Below are 21,429 nucleotides of genomic sequence, written 5' to 3'. Positions count from 1 at the left end.
CATTCTTAGCATCCTTCCTCTATCGGGCGACGGGGTGCAGAACCAGGCGTCGGACATGATTGGCGACTGGCCTCTCAATCCCCGCGCAAAAACAGTCGGTCGGATGCAAAGTGGTCGACCGCCTGGTTCAAGTTGTCGAGTCTGTGGCTCATGATGCTCCCGCTTGGGCTTTGCGTCTGTGCCAACATCGGTCGACCGGTGAGGCCTGTACTAGTAGAGAATCAACTTTCCTGCGGAAGAAACAGGGCTGGCAACACGAGGTTCGACTTCTAGAGATCTTCCAAAATTGACGCAATGGGGTGTGTTATGCAGAGACAGCTGGCCGGTGGAGAATAGTGTTATCACGATGCCGGCCAACCTTGCTGGGGATCTCCAGCTGGAAAGTCTCGAAGGCCGAGCGAAAAAGACTAAAACAAGTCAGTGAGCGTTTTGATAGGCGACTGAACGAAAAGCCAATGCCGTTCAGTGGTTCTCTGTTAGAGCTTGGAGACATCCGGCCACTGTGACGGAGCGAGAAAAACCTGACATGCGCGATCTAGATCAACTGGATGTCAAGCACGCACATCTAGAGCGCCTCTTTGACAACACTCGCATGCGCGGGCTGGTCGGTACGACAGGATTGGAACATGGCATGGGCATGGCATGGCTGACTCGCAGGCCGAGTGAGCGAAGGACTGGCAGTCTGGTGCCAGTGGACCGTACAGTTTGCCAGTGTGTCCTCGTAGAAGTCCGCTGCATGAATGCGTTGTCAGAGCCAGTCTCCAAAGGCCTATACGGCGATTCCTTGTTGGCTGTCTTGCGTCTCGTAGTTCGTCATGCTCATCGTGGCCATCCTCTGCTACTACCCTGTGTCCTTATTGCGAATTCAATCCACAGCTGTCCGTACAGATAGATGAGCTTTCTGCGCTACCGATATGATCTATGTCTTTCTCATTGCGAGCCAGCGACTTTGGCTGTCTGAAGCGTGTTGACGATCGGTGAGATAACAGGCTCGCGAGAGGATAACGTGGGCTCGAATCGAGGATCTGTTTCTGGTATGAGCATGGGTTGGCTATTCAGGGTCGATACTAGGACCAGGAATGTCACTCCGGACGCTCCGGCTAATGTCTGAAGTCCAACATACTATGCTGTAAACAATAATGTCGGGCTCATGCAGTGCGAGGCAAGCTCGGCGCCAGACGGCCGCCTACTGGAAAAATCGAAAGCATCCCCACATGCTCATGCAGTTTGCAGAACGCCTGTTGTCACTGTTGTCGTGGTCGATAATAAACGTTGGATGGTGAGGACGCCCCAAACTCAAGTATACTCTGTATCATCGGAGGAAAGCCATACCTCATCCGGCGGACACATGTGAGAAACAAGAAGGAAGGAACCCGGTTCTGGTCCGGCGCATGCCAAACTAAACATTGTCCATATCTATACAACTATGTCACAATCCGATCATGAGGTGCAGGCTGCGGATACTCGGCAAGATTGACAGCGCATTTCTCAGTAGGACTGATGCATTGGCCATGAACCCAACAACTACAGTCGGCAAGCAGCCCCCTCGCATAGTCCTCGCCCGTCACTCCAATGCTTCGGTGTCGAGTGGTCGAGATAGTGTCCACTCTCGCACGGCTTTCGCAGCCTCATGCGGAATCGAGTACACAGGGTGTATAGATCTGATGTGGGCTCCCGTGTCGAATGTCATGGAGGGATCGGCCTCACTGGGGATCTCCGCCCTAGAAGCGTCCCATGAAAAGGCTGATGCAAAGAAATCCGACCCGTCACCAGCACCGTATGAGTGCGAATGTTCGACCGTGCTTAGGCCAGACAACGTGTAACAAGTATGGTACGAGTCGGGCGGCCTATATCAAGAGCCATTAGTAAAGGCAGAAAGTCACACTTGGAGGGACTGACTTGGAAGGTTTGTCTCTTAATCCACCATCCTCGGCCTGACAGCAACACAGTATATACCTTGCAAGGCCTTCACTGCTGTAAAGATTCTCCGTCACCTTCTGCCCGGGTCGGGGAGCTGTCCCTCGTGGCCCATTCATGGCAGCCTGAACGAGAGGCCAGCAGCTTCCCAACCAGTGACTGTAACATCCGTCCACGAGTTTGTTGGTCCGACCAGCCAGCCCTCCCTCCGGTGCATACTGACGAGAAGAAAGCCACGAAAGCAGGGCGTCGACGTCAAGAAACTTGTGGAGTGCAATATGCGGGGCGTCGTAGAGACAGAGACAGGCCGTGGCACAGAAGGCGTATGCTCCGTGAGCTTCATTTCCCGGTGAGCCAGCAATCCCGCCTTCGTAAGTCTGACAACGAGAAAGATATTCTCCGAGGTCATCCATGAATGTTTCGAGGCCGGCCTTCCGTGCAGGAGAGTCAGGCGGAAGCGATAGAGGAAGATTGAGAAGGGAAATAACAACCAGCGCACAGTATGCTCCTCGCACATCCTCCTCTCCGCCCTCACATATCTGGAAGCCACCGTCTGGACGCTTCAGTCGGCCCAGCCAGTGCCACATTTGACCACGATCAATGAGTGAGTAGGCTTCTTCGCCCCCTACTAAAGCTAGACTCAATAATGCGGCATATGTTCCCGCCAGGTGGGAGTAGTGTCCAAAGCCGCCTCCAAACCCTCCACTTGCGTTTTGTAACGGGGTAAACGTCTTCACGACTCTAATACCCAGGTCAGTCGGGACATCCACAACCGGCTAGCAGGACGGTAAAAGCAATGAAGCTGAGTGGGCTTTACCTGGACCGAAAGTGTGCAACATCCTCCCCTAGCATGTAAAGCGACAGTAACGCCCAATAGACCATCCAAGGGCGACTCGCATCGAGGCCGACGAATCCCGCGGGGAACTCTTGTAAGTGTTCGTGGAGAAAGTCGATATGCCTCTCGCGTTGCAGTGTAGGTAGGCCGAATTCATTGAAGTCGAACGGGCTACGTGAGGGGTCTTCAATCGCATTAAGTAAGGGGATGCATTCGTTGACAGTGTTTGCCTGCAGAGTGGAAGTCTCCGTCTCAAGCTCGTCAAGCAAGGCTGGCGGCTGGAGAAAATAGGCTGGGATAAGAGACGTGAAGTCGTCCGAGCCCGCCATGACCAGTTGAAAACAAAACGCACTTCCAGAACAGAGAGCAATTGATTATGGGCAAGGAAGGTTCTTTCAGAGGCAGATTAGCACCCAAGTAATGTAGCCCTCATACCATCTGATGGAACCTCGAGTGGTTAGTGTTGTTCTTGAATTCCACAGCCTTGACTGAAGTGCGGACTCTCGAACACATAATATTTTTGCACCCTGCTGTTAGACCGGCAGTCGATGCGACAGCCGTCAGAAGCTTTGGGTTGGCTGCTGTCTCTGCATTCCAACAGAGGTTCATACAGCGCAGCTCTCAACGTTCACGAGATTCTCTCCGCTGAACCAATTTCCAATGTTGACAGACTTCCAAGGCAACCGGAAGCTGTACCGTTCAAGTTTAACAAAGTTCATCGCGTTAACGAAACTTAGCAATATCTTCCTCCAAGAATTGCCGAAACAAGCAATGCAGCATTATAACTCTATTACGCTTAGAGTGCACTGGCACTGCATTGGTGTTGCGTGCTCCGTGCTGTACGATGATATGGCTATCTCAATCGATACCTAGGTACTGATACTGGTATCCCCGTACCTTTTACCTTGCGCAAGTAGAGGATGGACAAGTGCAGTGCATCAGAAGACGAACGCCATAAGCTCCTGGCGACATTCGAGAACCTTGACGTCGCTGCTTTGAGCCCTTACTTTCGAATGCCACGCCTCTCTCCGCTTGCTTAACGACAGTTCGAGGTACACAGCGTTTCGCTGCGCTACCGACCCTCCAATCGGTCCGAGCATTGGGCCAAAATGCCTTTCTTCCATGATCTTTTGCACCTGAGATGCCATCCAGACTCTCATAACCTTGAAATGGACAGTAGTGCGAGGGAGAGAAAATTCGCTATGTTAGGTGGTGGAGTCGCAATGCCCTTCACTCCCGTGCAGCAAGGGGTTCCGTACCCATACCTAGGTAGGCTAATCCAAAGTGTGCTTCTTTCAGGATCAGGTGGGCGAGACAGACCACAAGACGAGCCGGTTGGGCAATATATAATAACTCGAAATCGCTTCTTGAGCCCTGACCTGGTTGGTATGCTATAACGGGAATCGAGGCCACATGCGAGGCTGGGGAAGATGTGCACGCGGCATGGAGACCAATATGTCGAAGCGCAAAAAGCACACGTGAAGCAACCACTGCAGCCATGGCAGGATGAACTTCGCAGATACGGAGGCAAGACCTGCTAAACAGAGGTTTAGTCGTCGGAACAAAACAAGATTACTTGCATGACAAGCCTGAGCCTGTCCAAGTTACAGGATGAGCAGGCCAATTGAGTGCGCCATGCGGAGCGTCGTCACGATCTGACTCGTTATCTGGCGAGCACAATTAGCAAAGGGGTCCCCGGGATTTGTCTGTTGTGACACTTCAAATGAAAAGATTTGAGCCGTTTTCTGACAAAAACCCTTGTTGGCAGGATGAATGGTAGCAGGGATCCGGCCTGAAAGACCGCCAAAAGGTCCCTTCCACTACTACCTGGTAGTAGTAGTATCGTGCTCCCCATTCAAGTTTGAAGTTTGTAGCCGTTCACAGAGCTACCGCAGTTGCTTCTCACACTGGGTTATATGCAAAGTCCATTCCAGTGTCGCAGCATCTCTTGGGCCTATGTGCTCACTATTGCTCCGAACCTGGGTACTTCGAGACTCGGAAGCCCTTCACCACTAACCTGAAGTAATTTTCCAATAATGCCGTCTAGACCAGACGCCGTCTCGAGGGGCAGGTCTAGGACTTTAGCAGGACGGCCACCGCCAAAGCCGGCGAGGGTCTGCGGGGCAGTTTTGCTGGTGTCCTGCAGCGGTCTGGAGCGGCGTGAGACACCATAGTTTGGTGTTGGTGACCTTTGCCCACTTCGTTGTACACAGTACTCCGCCGGTGTGATCATGATAAGTGAGGAAAACAGAGAAGCAATACACGGCCTGCGAAGGCCGAGCTGAAGAGGGAATGCTGCAGTAATCACTCCCTTACTCCCAGGTGTATGAATAGCACTGTAAGTTGTACTCGTAGGTACCTTCATGATGGTCTTTCGAGGACCAGAGAGTTTACAGTCAGGGAACTCTTGTGCTCTCCTCTCACGCAGTTTTTGCCCTGCCACTTGCACCGCGTCCAACCAGTGCGTCGCGGGGCCTGTCAAGCCAATCGGCCCCTCGTCGCTCACCCGCCGAGGGTCCCGCCGCGGGTCTTTGGGGCCTGAAGCTGCAGCTGGCCACTCACTTCCCACGGTCTCTGCCGCCTGTTGGCTGCAGCGCTCGCCGTCTCTCCACGACTCGCTCCAACCGTTGAACCACTGCCAGTGACACCCCGACCGCCCGACCTCCCGCCCACACGCCCACTTACTGCGCTGCACCACTCGCCCTCGCCCTCGCACTGGCTCTGGCACCGGCAATGCAGGCCAACTCCAAAGCTGCATGCATGCAACTACTGCTCACCGCCTCTTCTCACCACTCTGGTGACCTCCCTCTGAGGCCCGCCTCGAGCGGTCACTCTCTGTACCTCTTGACCTGGAGTCCTGACTCTCTTGCATCCTTCCTTCGACCAGTTCTCTCCTCCTTCTCGAACCAGGCCAGCAACGACAAACGACAACCTCCCTCGAGGCGCCTGGCTGCCCACTCCGACGAACTCCCACGAGGCTGACAAGTCTTACTTATCAGCCATGGCAGGCACTGTGGGCTTCACGAGTGAGGATCTTACCTATGATTTCGATGCAAGAAGTGCTTCGTACTTCCGAAATCATGGCTGGGAATTGCATATGGACCACGTCAATGCTTCGCGACCGGACTCGAGGGGGAACATGTCACCCATCCAGACCAGTCACCATGGATTGCGCCAAACGACCATGGCTGAGCACCCGATGATGGACTCTTGGAGGTTTCAGCATCAGCAACAAGCTCACCAACACCAGCACAACACCGTGGACTTTTCCGCGCAGCCGACGGCCTTCGATATGCATTTCGAAAACCAATTCCACGGCCTTCCGATCCATCCTTCGCACTTGGCCATGTTGCCTGTCACGCAACCTCACCTCGCAACGAGTCTGCCCCTCGAACCGTCATATCTTCCCCTCGAGTCTGGCATCGATGGCATGCCGAGGAACTGGGCGGACTTCCAGACCGAGTTGGTCAACTACACAACCACTGATATCGGACTGGCTATGTCTCCATACCAGCAACTGACCAGCTCCCCGACTGGATCTCATCTTGAAGTTTTGTCACAACCCAGTTCATGTGATGAGCACGGATGGACCTTGGTGGAGCCTCGCTCCTCTTTGGAGTCCTACGAGGGGCATTTCTTTGTGGATCCAACGCAGACCGTGCACAACAGAACGCTGTCTGAATCGTCATATTCGGATTTGGAACCCCAAAGCAATGGCGCCTTCACCTCGAATCTTGACATGTGCTCATCCCAAGCTGTGTACTCGCCGACAACCCTGTCAGACAGTGATTACGAATATCCCCAACACACTCACCGTCTTTCGATAGACCAAGGGTCTGGCGCCGGCGCGAGTATTGACCCTACAGCCTTGGTTCGCCCAGTTACCATCCCCGCCGCCCGCTCTTCTGCACCTAGCGCTCGGTCACCCAGCTCTCAAGGCTCTGCTAATTCGCCGGGTCGAAAGGGTTCGAGGAAAAGCCCGATCGCGGCGAGGTCAACCGATAAAGTCGTCAAGAAATCGACGCAGACTGGCAAGGCGGAGGGTGAAAAACGTGTCGGTCGGAGGAAGGGGCCTCTGCGGCCTGAACAGCGTAAACAGGCGAGCGAGATCCGAAAGTTGAGGGCGTGCCTGCGATGCAAATTCTTGAAGAAGACGTGTGACAAAGGAGAGCCCTGCGCCGGTTGTCAACCATCACATGCACGCCTATGGCAAGTCCCCTGTACTCGCATTGACATCAAGGAGATTGGATACTTCTTGAAGGACTGGAAATTCGACTATGAACGGCACATCTCCCTGGGGTTCTCGGTGGGCAATATCAAAGGGTTTTCTGACACGGAGAAGACCCTGTTCATCACACATGGTTATGGCCATATGTTACCGGTAACCGCCCGGGAGGTCTACGTCAGGGATGATTCGTGTTTGACGATGGACTGGATTGAGGCGCACCAGATTTCACCGGAAGGTTACGAGGTGTCTACAGCGAAGTTGTCTGCCGGAATGGAAGGCATCTCCACGACCATGCTGAGCGACTACCTTGACCGACATATTGATGGGACCGGTACCTTTGAGAAATTCGTGGACGACTATTTTGAAGGAACGCCGTTTCTGTCGCAAATGCTCAAGACAGCGTACCGCTTCTACTTCAAGACAGGATCCAAGATTATCAAGAAGGCCTTGAAGCTCATGCTCGCTTATAGCCTGACGTTGCACATTACCATGGTTGAGGGAATACCACCGGAAGAGTCCTTTGTGGGAAAGATTGAAGAGCAGACCTCCAAGTTCTTCGGCAAAACCATGGCACCGGTTATGATCAACTTCCAGATCAAATGTGCCATGGCCGACATGTGGCGCGAGCTGCACAAGGACGTGCTCGAAGAGCTGTCCAGCCTGTACTCGAGTGTTTACAGTGGTGACAAACTCAAGAACTGGCCGACCATCTTCATCCTCGCGTCTGTACTCCTGGCTGTCTGGGAATGCATGCAATTCGACTGCCATTATCGCGTTCCCGATAATACTGCTGTGGACAAGTTCTGCAATGACATGGAGACGACGCCTGTCGGCGTTGTCGTTGGCTTGTTCCAGGCTATTTCTCAGAAGTTGCCCTCATTCCTCGAGTGGGACACCACCAAACACCATGCGTTGTTGGCTTCCGACCCAGACGTATGCAGCACCATGACTGAAGTTCGAGAGCATGTTACGAGATATGGTAAGCACTTCTCGCTGAAAGGTGTCCGCTATGTTACTGATGATTTGAATTCAGAAAATTACCTGCGTGGTCGACCTAATGCGCGGTTTGACCGGAAGGATTTTGATTCCTTGTCGAACAAATTTTTGGCGAAGTTGGTTATCCGAGCGAACTAGAATTTACGCTTACGCATTATGCTGTGACGAACATCCAAACCCGGCATACTTATGAGCCATGGACATGTCTTACGATGTCCGACAAGGTTTCTGCATTTAACGACTATACATCATCTGGATGGATGAATGACGACTCATGTACGGTGTCATGCCGAGAGCAACTCTCATTGACTGCAATTTTCCGTTTGTCTATTGGCGAAGTGCTTCTTGTTTTTTGGATCGAGCGAGCGAGCGAGAGTAGGTGAGGACTGGTGGATACATGGACATGAACAAGGCATTGATGTGGGCATTGCGCAGGAATGGAGAATGTGTTATGGAGGCAATGCAATGAGCGAGCGTGTTGATTGTACGTGTGATCGGGGTGGTCATGATCTACGCAGACCATCTGGCAGGATAGGCGGACTATGCTTCAGAGTCATACCCATTGATACCTGTATCTAGGACTGCCTTGTGTGAAGCTGCGAAGAATTGCTGCGTACTATCCCTTGGGCAGTTTTTAGACAGGTGCCAGCATTTGCACCCTGTATTGTTCTCCTGCCAGTGCAGTCTGTCGCGTCGACTGTCATCCGGCAACGACCGGAGAAATGACGTTAAAATCGTAGCATGTGTTTGTCCCCTGCCACTGCCACATCGACAGCGAGCATGACATTATTTGACAACTGGACATCTACCGCTAATGGTAATATTGAAAAGTGGTGTCAGAGAGACTGGATGACTGATCTTGATTTGCCCCCTTGGCTATTCTTAGCCTGAATTCGCCCAACGTGCAAACTGATTTTGGTCAGATCACCAAATTGGAGCTTTCATCTACAACAATGAACAGCAGCAGGCATTATATCACGTAGACCATCCACCCACAATACCATTCTACCTAGGTGATGCTGTACATTGTAGATATTGGAGCGCGGAAGTGCTCTACTCCTGACCTTGTAAATCGTCCTTTTTTGTCGTCGGAGGCACGATCCGACGTAATTGGCGCGGATTTGGCTGGAGAGTGCAAGGGTGACGTATGGCTCGCGGCTAAAGCTGAGGTGCTGGGGAAGCAAGTTCCAGTTCCAGTTGTTGGTTGCACGGCGGCGCGCAGCTGTGACTGGCAAAACCATCTGAACCCGGACTTGCTCAACCTTCCTGCGGCTTCCATATCCATACCAACAAAACCCAAAAAATTACCACACCCTCGTCTTCGTGCTTCTTCAGTCTCACAGACCACTCGAAATACCAGCTCGGGCCTTTCCCTGCCCCTCTTCAGTTTCTCTGTTCCGCAGTATTTTGAGCCTCATTGCGGTGACTGAAACTCGTCTTGCAGTTCCGTTGTCCGCTGTTCCAAGACAACCTTAACCAGATCTGCCGTTATTTTGTCAGATCGTTGTGCCTGTCACCACTACACTTGCAAGGCCACTGGGCAGTAAAGGAACTTGACACAGTCGAAGCATTCTGCCAGACCGAACGCAGACGACCCCCCTCCGAGTCAAGCCTATATTCCACGGCCCTGCAGCACTACATTGCGAACGCGACGAGATCTCACGCAATCGCCCGTAGGCTCGAATCCTACAATCGGAACTATATTCACAAGTACAACCATTAGCCTTCCTCGTCAGCTCAAAGTGCAGCTTCTTTCCAGCCTTCCGTCCACTTGAACCTAGAGTGCGAGCGCAGTCCGCATCAACCCCGCGAACTACCTTTATTCTTGTGCAACATGCCTTCCGCCACGGAGAACCCGCCCAAGTCAGAGTCCAGGCTGCTCCTGGTCTCGAATCGTCTTCCCATCACCATCAAGCGCTCTGCAGATGGCAAATATGATTATTCCATGTCATCAGGCGGTTTGGTCACTGGACTGAGTGGGTTGGCAAAGACCACCACCTTCCAATGGTACGGTTGGCCTGGTCTAGAAGTACCACAAGATGAGATCAAGGAGGTCACCACAAAACTCAAGGAGGAGTTCAATGCCATTCCGGTCTTCATGGCCGATGAATTGGCCGACAGACATTACAATGGCTTTTCGAGTGAGTAAACTAGGACATCTTGATACCTGAGCAGGAACTAAATTGCAGCAGACTCCATCATGTGGCCTCTGTTCCACTACCATCCTGGCGAGATCACCTTCGACGAGTCGGCCTGGAATGCTTACCAAGAAGCCAATCGTCTCTTTGCCCGCGCTATTGCCGCGGAAGTCGAGGACGGCGATCTTGTCTGGGTTCACGACTATCACCTCATGCTTCTACCACAAATGCTCCGGGAAGAGATCGGATCGACCAAATCCAATGTCAAGATTGGCTTTTTCTTGCACACACCTTTCCCCTCCAGCGAGATCTATAGAATTCTTCCCGTTCGAAATGAAATCCTTCTCGGTGTTCTGCACTGCGATCTCATCGGCTTTCATACGTACGACTATGCAAGACACTTTCTCAGCAGTTGTTCGCGCATCCTCAATCTCACCACGACACCAAACGGAGTGGAATTCGAAGGCAAGGTCGTCACCGTGGGCGCTTTCCCCATCGGTATCGACCCCGAAAAGTTCACCGAAGGACTCAAGAAAGAAAAGGTCCAGAAGAGAATAGCCGTTTTGGAAGAGAAGTTCAAGGGTATGAAGTTGATTGTCGGAGTGGACCGTCTTGATTACATCAAAGGAGTTCCACAGAAACTTCATGCCCTTGAAGTTTTCCTTACAGATCATCCGGAGTGGATTGGCAAAGTCGTCCTAGTACAGGTCGCCGTGCCAAGTCGACAGGACGTTGAGGAGTACCAAAACCTTCGAGCTGTTGTCAACGAATTGGTGGGCCGTATCAATGGAAAATTTGGTATGTACTGCCGTTGCCCAACAGCCAGTTGCTGTTCTAACCCTGTACAGGAACCGTGGAATACATGCCGATCCATTTCATGCACAAGTCGGTCAACTTTGACGAACTCATTGCTCTTTACGCCGTGTCCGATGTCTGCCTTGTATCGTCCACACGTGACGGCATGAACTTGGTGTCCTTCGAGTACATTGCCACCCAGGAGAAGAGACATGGTGTGCTTGTCTTGTCCGAATTTACTGGTGCCGCACAGAGCTTGAATGGCAGTATCTTGGTAAACCCATGGAATACCGAGGAGCTGGCCGGGGCTATTCAGGAGGCAGTTACGATGAGCCCTGAACAGCGCGCCATGAACTATGCCAAGCTGCATAAGTATGTTTTCAAGTACACGAGGTGAGTAGCTTTCTCTTTTTCTTATTGGGACAGTTTGTACTGACAGGTCATAGCGCTTTCTGGGGCCAATCCTTCGTCGCCGAACTGACCAGGATATCGGAGCAAGGCGAGAAGAAGTTGAAGCTTCGCAGAGCCTCGTTGGTGAAGCAGCCTTCCCAACATGCCGCCGTCACTCCTGACACGCCGGCCGACCAGAAGCCAGCATCAACCTCGGAACAGACGGCGACAACGACTTCGTGATATAACGCCGCTGAAAGTCGGTGGCTGATTTGGTCCTTTAAGAGGTCCACATGATACCAAGATAGAAAACTATCCTAAATGCTTTGACCCCGAGATATTTATTAGGCTTACGATTGCATCAATTAGACGGAGCTGTCGATGACAGGGAATATATGGATGGGTCTCACCCAGCGACTTGAGGTCTTTTGACCAACAGTCTCACGAAGATAGATTGTATAGAGCTACTTAACTTTTGATGTATGCATGCAGTGGATGGCAATGAAGATGCTATAGTACAGGTGGTCGACTGTCTTGCAGATGGAAGTAATCTACCCAGGTACGCATCCCTGTACAGTGATGCATCGTGCCCAACATTGAAACCAGCACCAGCAGCAATAGTCCTGACTCGGTCATGCTTTGGAGGAGAGCAGTGTTGGTTTCATTTGACACGAATCAAGTTTGTGATCACCTCCCCCTTGTCCTTTTCTTTCCGTTGTGGAAGTTCGGGGGCAGGACTCAGGTAGGTACCTGTACATCTCCTGTAATTCCCGTCAACGGCTCTTCCTTTTCCCGGCAGCGGTCTTTGCCTTTGCACAACGATTGGCATTGGGAGCCCTCGATCGATTTGTTTATACCTTTCCCGATCTATCAAGCTTGGTCTTTCGCAACATCACTGGCACAACAGAGCAGCCCTGGGGGACTCATGGTATAGTATTCTTTTTTCCTTCGGCCGTTGATTTTGCCAATTGTCTTCACCCCACTCACCCCCACTTACTACCACTTGGTACTGGCACTGGCACTCCTCGATTTCAATTTGTTTATGCCTTCTGTTTTCCCTTTGCCTTGGCAGCCCCAGCTCGATGTTTATTCGACACCTGAACCTGAACCTGCTGGCCCGGCGTGCCAACCCACCGTCCCTCGGGACTCCCGACTTGTCTCGGGGTTCTGGCCTCAACAGGCACCCCAAACGGCGTAATAATGTCCTTCAAAACGAATTTGACTTGTCTGTTCCCGCCCAGTTTTCCCTTCTGTTCTCTCTCTGCACGCATATCGGCTGGGAAGGGCCCGTAGGTGATGACGTCCCCCTCGTTCAAGATGTCCTGCGGGTCGTGGACGAGGTCGTGGGCCGTCTTTTTCCAGTACTTGCGTAGGAATTTGTCGTAGACTTGGATGGTGCGCGTGACGCGGACGGTTTTGCGCATGGTGCCGGTGCGGGTTACGTGGCCTGTTAGGATGAAGGAGGCGGAAGCGGAAGACTCTGCGGATGCAGAGTTTGGAGCGGGCGCTGGTGTTGACGACGATGAAGAAGACGACGTGGTGGTGGTGGTAGAGGTAGTAGAGGTAGGGTAAGAGGAATTGCTAGAAGTAGAACTTGACGTGGTTGTAGATGCCTCAGTGCTACCGCGCAACAGAACAGTCTGCCCGAGATTCTTGTCCTCTTCGACGCTCGTGGAAGACGATGAAGCGGTGGCTGCGGATGGGATGTCGTTGACTGGCTGGGCGTTGTGGAGAGGGGTGTTGTTTCTGGATGAAAACTGGCATATTTGCTGGTGTTGATACTGGCGTTTCTTGTGAGTGCTTAGAGCTTGTAGGCCTCTTTGTTGTTGGTATCCTCCTCTTGGCCGTAGTAGGACAACGCCAGCTTCGATGCTGCTGCGTGTCGGTTGTGGTACAGGGACTGGTACTCTCGAGGCCGCCGTGGCGCCGCGACATGCGCGAAAAAAGGTCGTTGCTGACGAGTTCAGGTTCATTGTGGCTTTGGCTCGCTAGCTAGCTAGCTGGGTAACGGGCTGGCTGTATAGATGATCGTCGGCCGGATTGTGACTTTGGATGCTGGGCCGCAACTCGGCGCTGATGTGTGTCGCAATGAAGATAGAGGATTGGATTGCACTCGTTTGTGTATGCACCACGTTGAGAGTAGATAGCAGAAGAAGGGACCGACAAGCGCGGAGAGCGTACAGTGTACAGTCAATCGAACAAGACGCAAACAGCAGGCTTAGGGAATCAAAGTCGAAGGCTGGTGCGCACCATGCGATCTCAAGAGCTCGAGGTGTTTTGCGTGGAAGTTGGGCCAAAATTTTAGTGCCATTGGACGAGGCTCAGGCTTGGACTCGGAGTGGTCGGGCGGATCGCGCGCATACACAGAAACCCTTTGATCCCCAATCTCCTCAGCCTTGCATTATTGAATGCAGCATTGAAGTTTCCATGACCACCTCATCTCCAGACATTTCCGTTTACTACTAGTATCACACAGTCGCGTCAACTATTAAACCCCGAACGTGCCAGTCGGCTGCAAGTGGTCTAGAATGTATTTTTGCATTACATGCCATACAAACTTCTTTCGGGGCTACTAGCACCGCCCTGTATCGTCCCCAACGCCATTGCTATGCCGTCCAGCCGCTGCAGTGCATGAACAGGACAAGGACAGACACCATTTTAGGAAGCCCAGACATCCTTTCCAACCCCCTCTATCCAGTGACCGAGCTCGTTGACATTGTGGTCCCACTCCTTAAGTCGGGTCCTCATGCCTTCAATCTGACTGCGCTCCAGAACCTTGGGCTGGACCCAGTTGATTTTGGCCACGCCGGCGACCTGGTCAATCTTTCCCCTGAGTAAACCCAGACTCAACGCTTTCATGATCAAGTGTTCAATCTCATCGGGTTTCACATTGGTCTCCTGACTGATTGTTTTGAAGGTCATAGCACGGTCGTGGGGAGGTCGCTTAAACACCAGTTCGGTCAATGCGGCAAGGTTGATCTTTTGCCACAAGAAAAGTCGATGTGAATCCAGGTTATGGTCCTTGGCGAGGCTGTCGGACATGCGGTCAAAGGCACTCAGATCGCCTCGGTTAAACGCAAAGAGCAATTCCCGTAGCCACGAGTTCGGATGTGGAGGTTTCAGAACATCGAGAATGGGGTGCAGTAGGAGCTCCCCGAAATTGTAGATGGTGTCTGACACAAGCGCGGCGATCGCCAGGTCGTACGCTCTTTTCTGTTGTTGCTCCGGTGTCAATTCCGACTCTTCTATGCAGGCCAGATACAACAGTGAGTTTCGGTAGTAGGAGGTGTAATCGCCTTGGGCTTGGAAATAGTCGGCATTGACGCGATAGAAGGCTGCGTGGACGACATTCTCCACGAAGTCGAATTGGTCTAGTGTCTTTTGGGCTTTGTCCAACTGTTCTCGCGCTTTTGACGTCTCGCCCAGTCTCAAATAGACACTGGCGAGTTCGGTGATGGTGTAGACATATGCTTCTTCCGAGTCCGGTTTGTCTACTCTTTCCGCAAGGGTCTGGAGAAATTGACTCCGTTCCCTGTCGTCTGTAGTGGCACGTGGATTAGCAAGATGAAAACACAAGATGGGCAGTTTCTCACCTTTGATCTGCTCTGAAGCACTCAAGCCCAGCTTGACTAGTTTGAGCTGGTTGATCTTGTCGGCGAAACTGATAATGAAGGTGTTGTAAATGGGTAATCTCTGGGAGGTGCTCTCGGGTTTCGAGAAGTAATCCAACAGTGTATCCGTCAACTGATGCCATAGTTTCCGCTCCCATAGATCTTCGAACGTGAGAAAGACGTGTTGCAATTCGGCGGGTGCTTCATCCCGCTGCTCGGCGAGGAAGTTGGATATCGCCTCGGGGTCCTGTTGTCTTGACATTGTAGCTTGGTTCTGAGCAGAAAAGAAGTACGTGAGTGAGGTGGGCCTTCGGACTAAGCAAACATGCAACACCGCAGGCAATGGATTAGAATAGCAGGGAGCAGGCTTGAGGAATGGTTTACAGTTTGTATGGTACCTAGTAACTCTGAACAGGCGGCCCATCGAACGCGCATCTCGTTCAACTTCAAGTTGCCGCTGCAGCGACGTCTTCACGCCAAGGCAGCTAAAGCGGCCACCAAATTTGTTCTCGGAAATATCTCTTGCTGCTTTCTTCAACTTGAACCACGAGTAGTACACTTTTATTCAAGTTACTTTCCACTTCGTTACCTGTATAAAGTACTAGGTACTATGTCTCGATAAGGTACCTTAAGGTAGTTTTCGAGCCTTGCTATCTGACAGTGGTTCCTGACATAATGATACTGATCAGTAGATACTGATCTTTTTGCCAATAATGAGCAACTTCGGTTGAAGGAAGCCGCTGATGACTGATGACTACGCTTTCCACCCTCCTCCCCTTGCCAACCAGCCAGCCATCTCTCCAGTCTGATGATATCTCGACAACAACGGACAGATATCCCATCTCGCTTTCTACAATGTACATCTACAGCGCAGCCTTCTCACTAGCCCTCCACTTCCCCTCCGGTGTCTTGACCACCTTTCCATCCTTCGCCAACTTCTCCAACACCATGACCAACCCATATTCCGCTGGCAGGTACAGATTCTCTGGATAATGCCTGTAGATGACCCGAACCATATCCATACTCGTCCATTCCTTACCAGGAGTGAGTTCTTTGGCACCCAACGTTACACTTCCATTTCCACCTCCAGCTTCTCCGTCTTGTTCATCATCACTATCCCCATATCTCGTAATTGAATCATGAGGCAAACTCTTTGACTCCGGTCTCGTCGTGGTGCCGAACCTTAACACGTTCAACGCTTCTTCTTCCCGCATGCGTCGGTGGGCAATATATTCGTCGATTTTGGCCACTGAATCAGAAATGACGGCTCCGTGACCTGGGAAGGCTTTTTTCTGACTAGTAGCAGAACCAGTCTCATCATCACCACTCCGTGAACTCTGCTCCAACACGCGCTTCTTCATCAATGCCAAGCTGTCGAGATAGACGCCCAAATCTTCAAACACCGCGGTGCCATGGCCCAAAACGTTATCCGCTGTGAAAATGGCGCCCACTTCTTCCGGATCAGATGATTTTGTGACCAGGAAGGACATGTGGTCTTTGGCGTGGCCGGGGGTGTGGATTGCTTCAATTTCAAAGTCAATGTCGACATCGGTATCTGGCTGTTCGTCACTAGACTCTTCCCGCGACGATACTTTAAACCGCTGTCCGTCCGTGATATCAATCACGCGATCCGGATCAATCAGTCCATCTGGATTGAGAGTGGGCTGGTTCTTGTAGACTCTGACATTCTCAACTAAACTCTCTAAATCTTTGACCCCGCCAATGTGGTCGTGGTGCCAGTGCGTCAACAGACAGGTTGACACTGTTGCCGGTGGCGATTGGGCTTGTAGCACGGTGCGTAGGGTGTCAACCCAAGCTGGTTCGCCTTGGCCGGTGTCGATAAGTAAGCGGCGTTCACCCCGGCCGAGGAGGTATGTGTTTGTGCCTTGAAGGGTGAACTGGAGGATTGAAAGATTAGTATTAGAAGGAGAGTTGGTTGGAAATCTTGCAGGAGGCGGACACGACATGTTCAGTAGAAATATGGGACGCCGTGACGATGGGCAATAATGAAACGGAAAGAACTTCAGCCTTGCCACAAACGATGATCAGGCTTGATGAGGCAGCGAGTGATTGCACTCATTGCTTCATTCCTCGCTTCATGCCAATGAAGGTGGCGATTATGAAAAAGCTGCCGTATCTCACCAATACAGAGAACTCGGTTCTCCAGCGGGAAGATACAAAAGGCTAAAAAGGGGCAAAAATAGGGACACAGCTGAACACTATATTGGAGCAAAACAACAAACCAACCTCCCCAAACAAGCCCAAACCCTCAAAATCAAAATGGAACGGGTGGCATGGTAGAAACAGCAGCCGTCCCTTGCAATTCTGTGCTTTCCGAACGTACCTTGCTAGGATTCCCTCCCAAGATCCTAATGACATTGGTGCTCACCTGCTCCCACGGTGGGAGCGGCGGTAGATTCTGTGCCATGTTCGCAAACCGTGGCCGGTGTCGGTGTCTTTGTTTCTCTCTCTGGGTGCGATCGACCTCCTGCTGTTCTCGAACCGGCTCTGTAGTGTGATACTGTAACTTCGTCTGCGTAAGCGTTGGCGGCCGAGGCTGGCTTCTGGTTTCGGGTCCTCTGTCGAAGGCCGAGTCCCGCCCGTAATACCTGATCTCGATCTTCTTCAGTATCGATGTGAGGATACTCCAATGACGAGGATTCGTCAGCAGTGTATGCATGCAACACAACGCCACACCACACGTCGCAATCCTTTCTTGTCACCTATCTCAAGTGTCCCACCAGACCGGATTCCGCAGATTGAACGGAACGTTGGCGTTCCCCGGGCGAGGAAGATAAATCAGAAAGGAAAATGGCGAACTAGGTGCTCGCTCACTGTGCGGGATGGCCGGGTTCCTCAGAGAGGGCACAGTGCAATATTGTTTGCTAGTGTAGTCAAGTTGTTGCGGAGTGATTGTACTACTCCCGCACCCGTGGCTGTATTCTTGGTTCTTTTGCCGTTCCTCCTATCCTTTCTCGGCTGGAATTGGTATCAGAACGAAGATGAAGAGACCAGTCGGTGGCTTCTTAGACTAATTAAATGTTATGTGTGGTGTCGCAATCGGAAACCTCGAATTCATAATCAGGCGGGACAGCCAACAATGTCCGGAGGTCGTCAATCTTCGGGGAATACTTTATTATTGTCCATTTGCCCCGCGAACCGAGGTTCAACAGGCTGAGGAGACTCTTGAATTCCATCCCTCCCCTCTACGCAAACACCTACTGGTATTGCCCTCTCCATGCCTACAACAACACTTGCGGGCACAACGACAGAAGAATATGTCAAACGATCAAAGCCTTGTGCTATTCTCACTAAACAGTACCAACTATATAAACATCATGTGTGTTCAGCTGTTCAGCCTCCACCGCTGCTGACACCTCGACGAGCTTAGTATCAATCTGATCTCCATCCACGTCCTCCCCAAACCACGCTTCGAAGGTTGCAGCGCCTGCGGGCATCATAGTCTGATTTCATTCTTGTCAAATCATACTCTGTACATGAATTGCTTAGAGTCTTCCACATAACACACCCTTTACTGTGCGCCGTGCTTCTTGGCCATGGTGTTCAAGGCACTGCCGTTTCTGAACCATTCTAGTTGACCCTCGTTGAAGGTGTGCGCCAGCTTACACTCCCATGGCTTGCCATCCTTGGGATGCACAACCATGGTCACAGGCTTGCCAACCTCCAACTCCGTGCACTTGATGTCCACGCGGTCATCGGGGTTGATCTTGTCATAGTCCTCGGGGTTGACAAAGGTCAAGGGCAACATGCCTTGCTTCTTCAAGTTGGTTTCGTGGATACGGGCAAAGCTTCGGGTAATGATGGCGAGCCCACCAAGATGTCTGGGCTCCAGGGCAGCGTGTTCTCGGGAAGAACCCTCACCGTAGTTCCAGTCACCAATAACAACCCATTTGATGCCGTTCTTCTTGTATTCACGGGCAGTATTGGGAACCGAGTCCCATTTGCCGGTAACTTGATTCTTAACCTTGTTGGCCTCGTTGTTGGCGGCGTTGATGGCACCGATCAACATGTTGTTGGAGATGTTGTCCAGATGACCACGGTACTTGAGCCAGGGTCCAGCCATGGAGATGTGATCAGTGGTGGTCTTGCCCTTAGCCTTGATAAGAATAGGGAGGTTCTCCGCATCTTTGCCATCCCAGGGTTCGAAGGGCTTGAGCACTTGCAGACGGTCCGAGGTGGGTGAAACCTTGACCTCGACCTGCGATCGCTCCTCAGGTGGTGCTTGGTAGGTGTCACGACCTGGATCGTATCCATTTCTGGGCAAACCATCTCCAGAAGGTGGCTTGAGCTTAAACTCGTTGCCATCCTTATCCTTCAAGGTATCGGTGAGCGGGTTGAATTTGAGGTCTCCAGCAATGGTCAAAGCCACAACCAGATCAGGCGAGGTGACGAACGAGTGTGTAGCAGGGTTTGCGTCGTTACGACCGGTGAAGTTTCGGTTGTACGAAGAAAGGATCGAGTTGGGCTCACCCTTCTTGACATCTTTTCGATCCCATTGACCAATGCAGGGACCGCAAGCATTGGCCAAGATGATGCCACCAAACTCCTCGAGGGTCTTGAGTTGACCATCACGTTCGATAGTTGCGCGGATTTGTTCGGAACCAGGAGTAACGGTGAAGATTGACTTGGCCTTGAGTCCATGGTCCATAGCATCCTGAGCAATAGAGGCAGCGCGAGACATATCTTCATAAGAGGAGTTGGTGCAAGAACCGATCAGGCCGACCTTCAATTCCTCGGGCCATTTGTTCTCTTTGACTGCGTCTTTGAACTTCGAGATGGGCGTGGCCAGATCGGGGGTGAAGGGTCCGTTAATGTGGGGCTCCAGTTCGCTCAGGTTGATCTCAATGAACTGGTCATACTCAGCACCCTCATCCTCGTGGAGTTCGTGGGCGTATGCTCGGGAGAAGTCTCCGATATGCTTGCGCTTGGTGGACGCCAGATAATCATACATGCTGTCGTTGAAGGGGAAAATCGAAGTGGTCGCTCCAATTTCAGCTATGGACATGTTAGTAGATGACTCCCACGCACTCCTCGGACGCAAAACTGACCTCCCATGTTACAAATCGTCCCCATGCCAGTCGCACTGAGGGAGTTGACACCAGGGCCATGGTATTCAACGATACAGCCAGTGCCACCTTTAACTGTAAGCAACCCTGCGACCTTGAGGATAATGTCTGTTTGAACTTCATTAGCATCTGAGGACGATGGGGGCGGAGTCTTCCGTATATCTCACCTTTGGGGGCGGTCCATCCTGACATGGAGCCCGTCAACTTGACACCGATATACTTGGGCGCCTTGAGTTCCCAGGGGAGGTTGGCCATAACGTCGACAGCATCGGCACCACCAACACCAATAGCAGCCATGCCAAGACCACCAGCATTTGGAGTATGGGAATCAGTACCAATCATCAAACCACCAGGGAAGGCATAGTTCTCCAGGATGATCTGATGGATGATACCAGAACCGGGTCTCCAGAAACCAATGTTGTACTTGGCACAAGCGCTGGACAAGAAGTCGTAGACCTCCTTGTTGATGTCTTTGGCCCGCTCCAAATCCTTTTCACCACCAACCTGGGCCTCGATCAGATGGTCACAATGGACCGTGGTCGGCGTGGCCACTGAAGGCATGCCGGCCGACATGAACTGAAGGATGGCCATCTGGGCAGTGGCATCTTGACAAGCCACTCTGTCGGGTCTCAGCTTGAGATATGAAACGCCTCGTTCGATATCTTGGCCGTGCGGGTCATCCAAGTGTGAGTATAGGATCTTCTCTCCGTAGGTTAGGGGTCTCTTGAGTCGTTGTCTGACAATTGCTAGGTTTTCGGACATTTTCCTGGAGAGATGGTCAGTGTTCGTGGTCCAGTAATAAGACAACTCCGGCCACAGTGGGCGAAGAAACTCTCCGGACAATGCGCACACATAAGCAAGTTACTCAAGTGTCCGGAGAGTTTGTTCGCCCGCGTGTGCTGTCGTAGTAAACACCGAAATGGCAGGTGTACGTACTTGTAGTTGATGTAGTGTCCCTTTTCCCAGTTGGTCATCTCGACCTGTATTCGGAAGTCAGAATTATATGCCCAAGCCAAAGGTAGGATATCACTTATTTTTGCTCAAAGGGTCATCAGAAACGGTCGCATATCCCGCTCTGGACAGCCGCAGGGGCTGTTTTGCTCGTTAGTACACAGACTGCAGTCGCATTGGGAGCGAGGAGAGGGACTAACAGTTCCTACTTGCGTGCCCTGTAGCGGGAAGATGCATTAGTCGCGATTCTTTTGTTCGTGCAGGACTGACAAGCAGACGCAGCTCGTGGATCTAAGGTACTTACCAAGCGCGAGGCCAGGCGGCCCAGAGGCCGTGCAGACATCATGGTTGCGACGATGCTTGAGCTCTAGCAGACACTGCAGCAAAAAGAACAAGCTCGACGAGTATTGCAAAATGCCAGCTGAAGAGTGGAGAGTGTGAGGCAGAAATGACGGAGGAAGTTGTCGTGAAAGATGGAGGA

At 51.9% G+C, this 21,429-nt stretch overlaps 7 protein-coding genes across 7 annotated transcripts; 2 read left to right on the top strand and 5 right to left on the bottom strand.

The window, feature by feature from the left end:
• Positions 1-1,564: 1,564 nt before the first annotated feature.
• On the bottom strand, positions 1,565-3,081 carry HMPREF1120_06698 (uncharacterized protein; the record flags this gene model as incomplete). The annotated part of the gene is made up of 3 exons (XM_009160907.1): positions 1,565-1,847; positions 1,900-2,658; positions 2,735-3,081. 3 exons carry the CDS (start codon positions 3,079-3,081, stop codon positions 1,565-1,567), a joined length of 1,389 nt encoding a protein of 462 aa, XP_009159155.1.
• A 2,296-nt stretch (positions 3,082-5,377) lies between these two features.
• On the top strand, positions 5,378-8,966 carry HMPREF1120_06697 (uncharacterized protein). Its single transcript, XM_009160906.1, has 2 exons — positions 5,378-7,959; positions 8,014-8,966. The coding sequence occupies exons 1-2, from the start codon at positions 5,754-5,756 to the stop codon at positions 8,112-8,114; spliced, it is 2,307 nt and encodes a 768-aa protein (XP_009159154.1). The 5' UTR covers positions 5,378-5,753; the 3' UTR covers positions 8,115-8,966.
• Positions 8,967-9,187: 221 nt separating this feature from the next.
• On the top strand, positions 9,188-12,072 carry HMPREF1120_06696 (alpha,alpha-trehalose-phosphate synthase [UDP-forming] 1). Its single transcript, XM_009160905.1, has 4 exons — positions 9,188-10,117; positions 10,169-10,912; positions 10,963-11,302; positions 11,356-12,072. Exons 1-4 carry the CDS (start codon positions 9,811-9,813, stop codon positions 11,540-11,542), a joined length of 1,578 nt encoding a protein of 525 aa, XP_009159153.1. The 5' UTR covers positions 9,188-9,810; the 3' UTR covers positions 11,543-12,072.
• A 267-nt stretch (positions 12,073-12,339) lies between these two features.
• On the bottom strand, positions 12,340-12,723 carry HMPREF1120_06695 (uncharacterized protein; the record flags this gene model as incomplete). Its single annotated transcript, XM_009160904.1, has 1 exon — positions 12,340-12,723. One exon carries the CDS (start codon positions 12,721-12,723, stop codon positions 12,340-12,342), a length of 384 nt encoding a protein of 127 aa, XP_009159152.1.
• Positions 12,724-13,957: 1,234 nt separating this feature from the next.
• Positions 13,958-15,172, bottom strand: HMPREF1120_06694 (26S proteasome regulatory subunit N9; the record flags this gene model as incomplete). Its single annotated transcript, XM_009160903.1, has 2 exons — positions 13,958-14,838; positions 14,893-15,172. 2 exons carry the CDS (start codon positions 15,170-15,172, stop codon positions 13,958-13,960), a joined length of 1,161 nt encoding a protein of 386 aa, XP_009159151.1.
• A 601-nt stretch (positions 15,173-15,773) lies between these two features.
• Positions 15,774-16,877, bottom strand: HMPREF1120_06693 (uncharacterized protein; the record flags this gene model as incomplete). The annotated part of the gene is made up of 1 exon (XM_009160902.1): positions 15,774-16,877. The coding sequence occupies one exon, from the start codon at positions 16,875-16,877 to the stop codon at positions 15,774-15,776; it is 1,104 nt and encodes a 367-aa protein (XP_009159150.1).
• Positions 16,878-18,442: 1,565 nt separating this feature from the next.
• HMPREF1120_06692 (aconitate hydratase, mitochondrial) lies at positions 18,443-20,759 on the bottom strand (the record flags this gene model as incomplete). The annotated part of the gene is made up of 3 exons (XM_009160901.1): positions 18,443-19,926; positions 19,980-20,105; positions 20,165-20,759. 3 exons carry the CDS (start codon positions 20,757-20,759, stop codon positions 18,443-18,445), a joined length of 2,205 nt encoding a protein of 734 aa, XP_009159149.1.
• Positions 20,760-21,429: the final 670 nt, after the last annotated feature.

The sequence above is a fragment of the Exophiala dermatitidis genome (genome assembly GCF_000230625.1).
Source record: "Exophiala dermatitidis NIH/UT8656 unplaced genomic scaffold supercont1.5, whole genome shotgun sequence".
Classification (NCBI taxonomy): domain Eukaryota; kingdom Fungi; phylum Ascomycota; class Eurotiomycetes; order Chaetothyriales; family Herpotrichiellaceae; genus Exophiala; species Exophiala dermatitidis.
The sequence above is the reverse complement of the archived record's forward strand: the minus strand, read 5'-3'. Positions and strand labels throughout refer to the sequence as shown.

Excerpts from the sequence above, each read along its gene's own strand:
- HMPREF1120_06697 (XM_009160906.1), top strand. The coding sequence starts at position 5,754 with ATGGCAGGCACTGTGGGCTTCACGAGTGAGGATCTTACCTATGATTTC. Across the intron at positions 7,960-8,013 it reads AGAGCATGTTACGAGATATG|AAAATTACCTGCGTGGTCGA; the intron begins GTAAGCACTTCT and ends ATTTGAATTCAG.
- HMPREF1120_06696 (XM_009160905.1), top strand. The coding sequence starts at position 9,811 with ATGCCTTCCGCCACGGAGAACCCGCCCAAGTCAGAGTCCAGGCTGCTC. Across the intron at positions 10,913-10,962 it reads CCGTATCAATGGAAAATTTG|GAACCGTGGAATACATGCCG; the intron begins GTATGTACTGCC and ends AACCCTGTACAG. Across the intron at positions 11,303-11,355 it reads TATGTTTTCAAGTACACGAG|CGCTTTCTGGGGCCAATCCT; the intron begins GTGAGTAGCTTT and ends GACAGGTCATAG.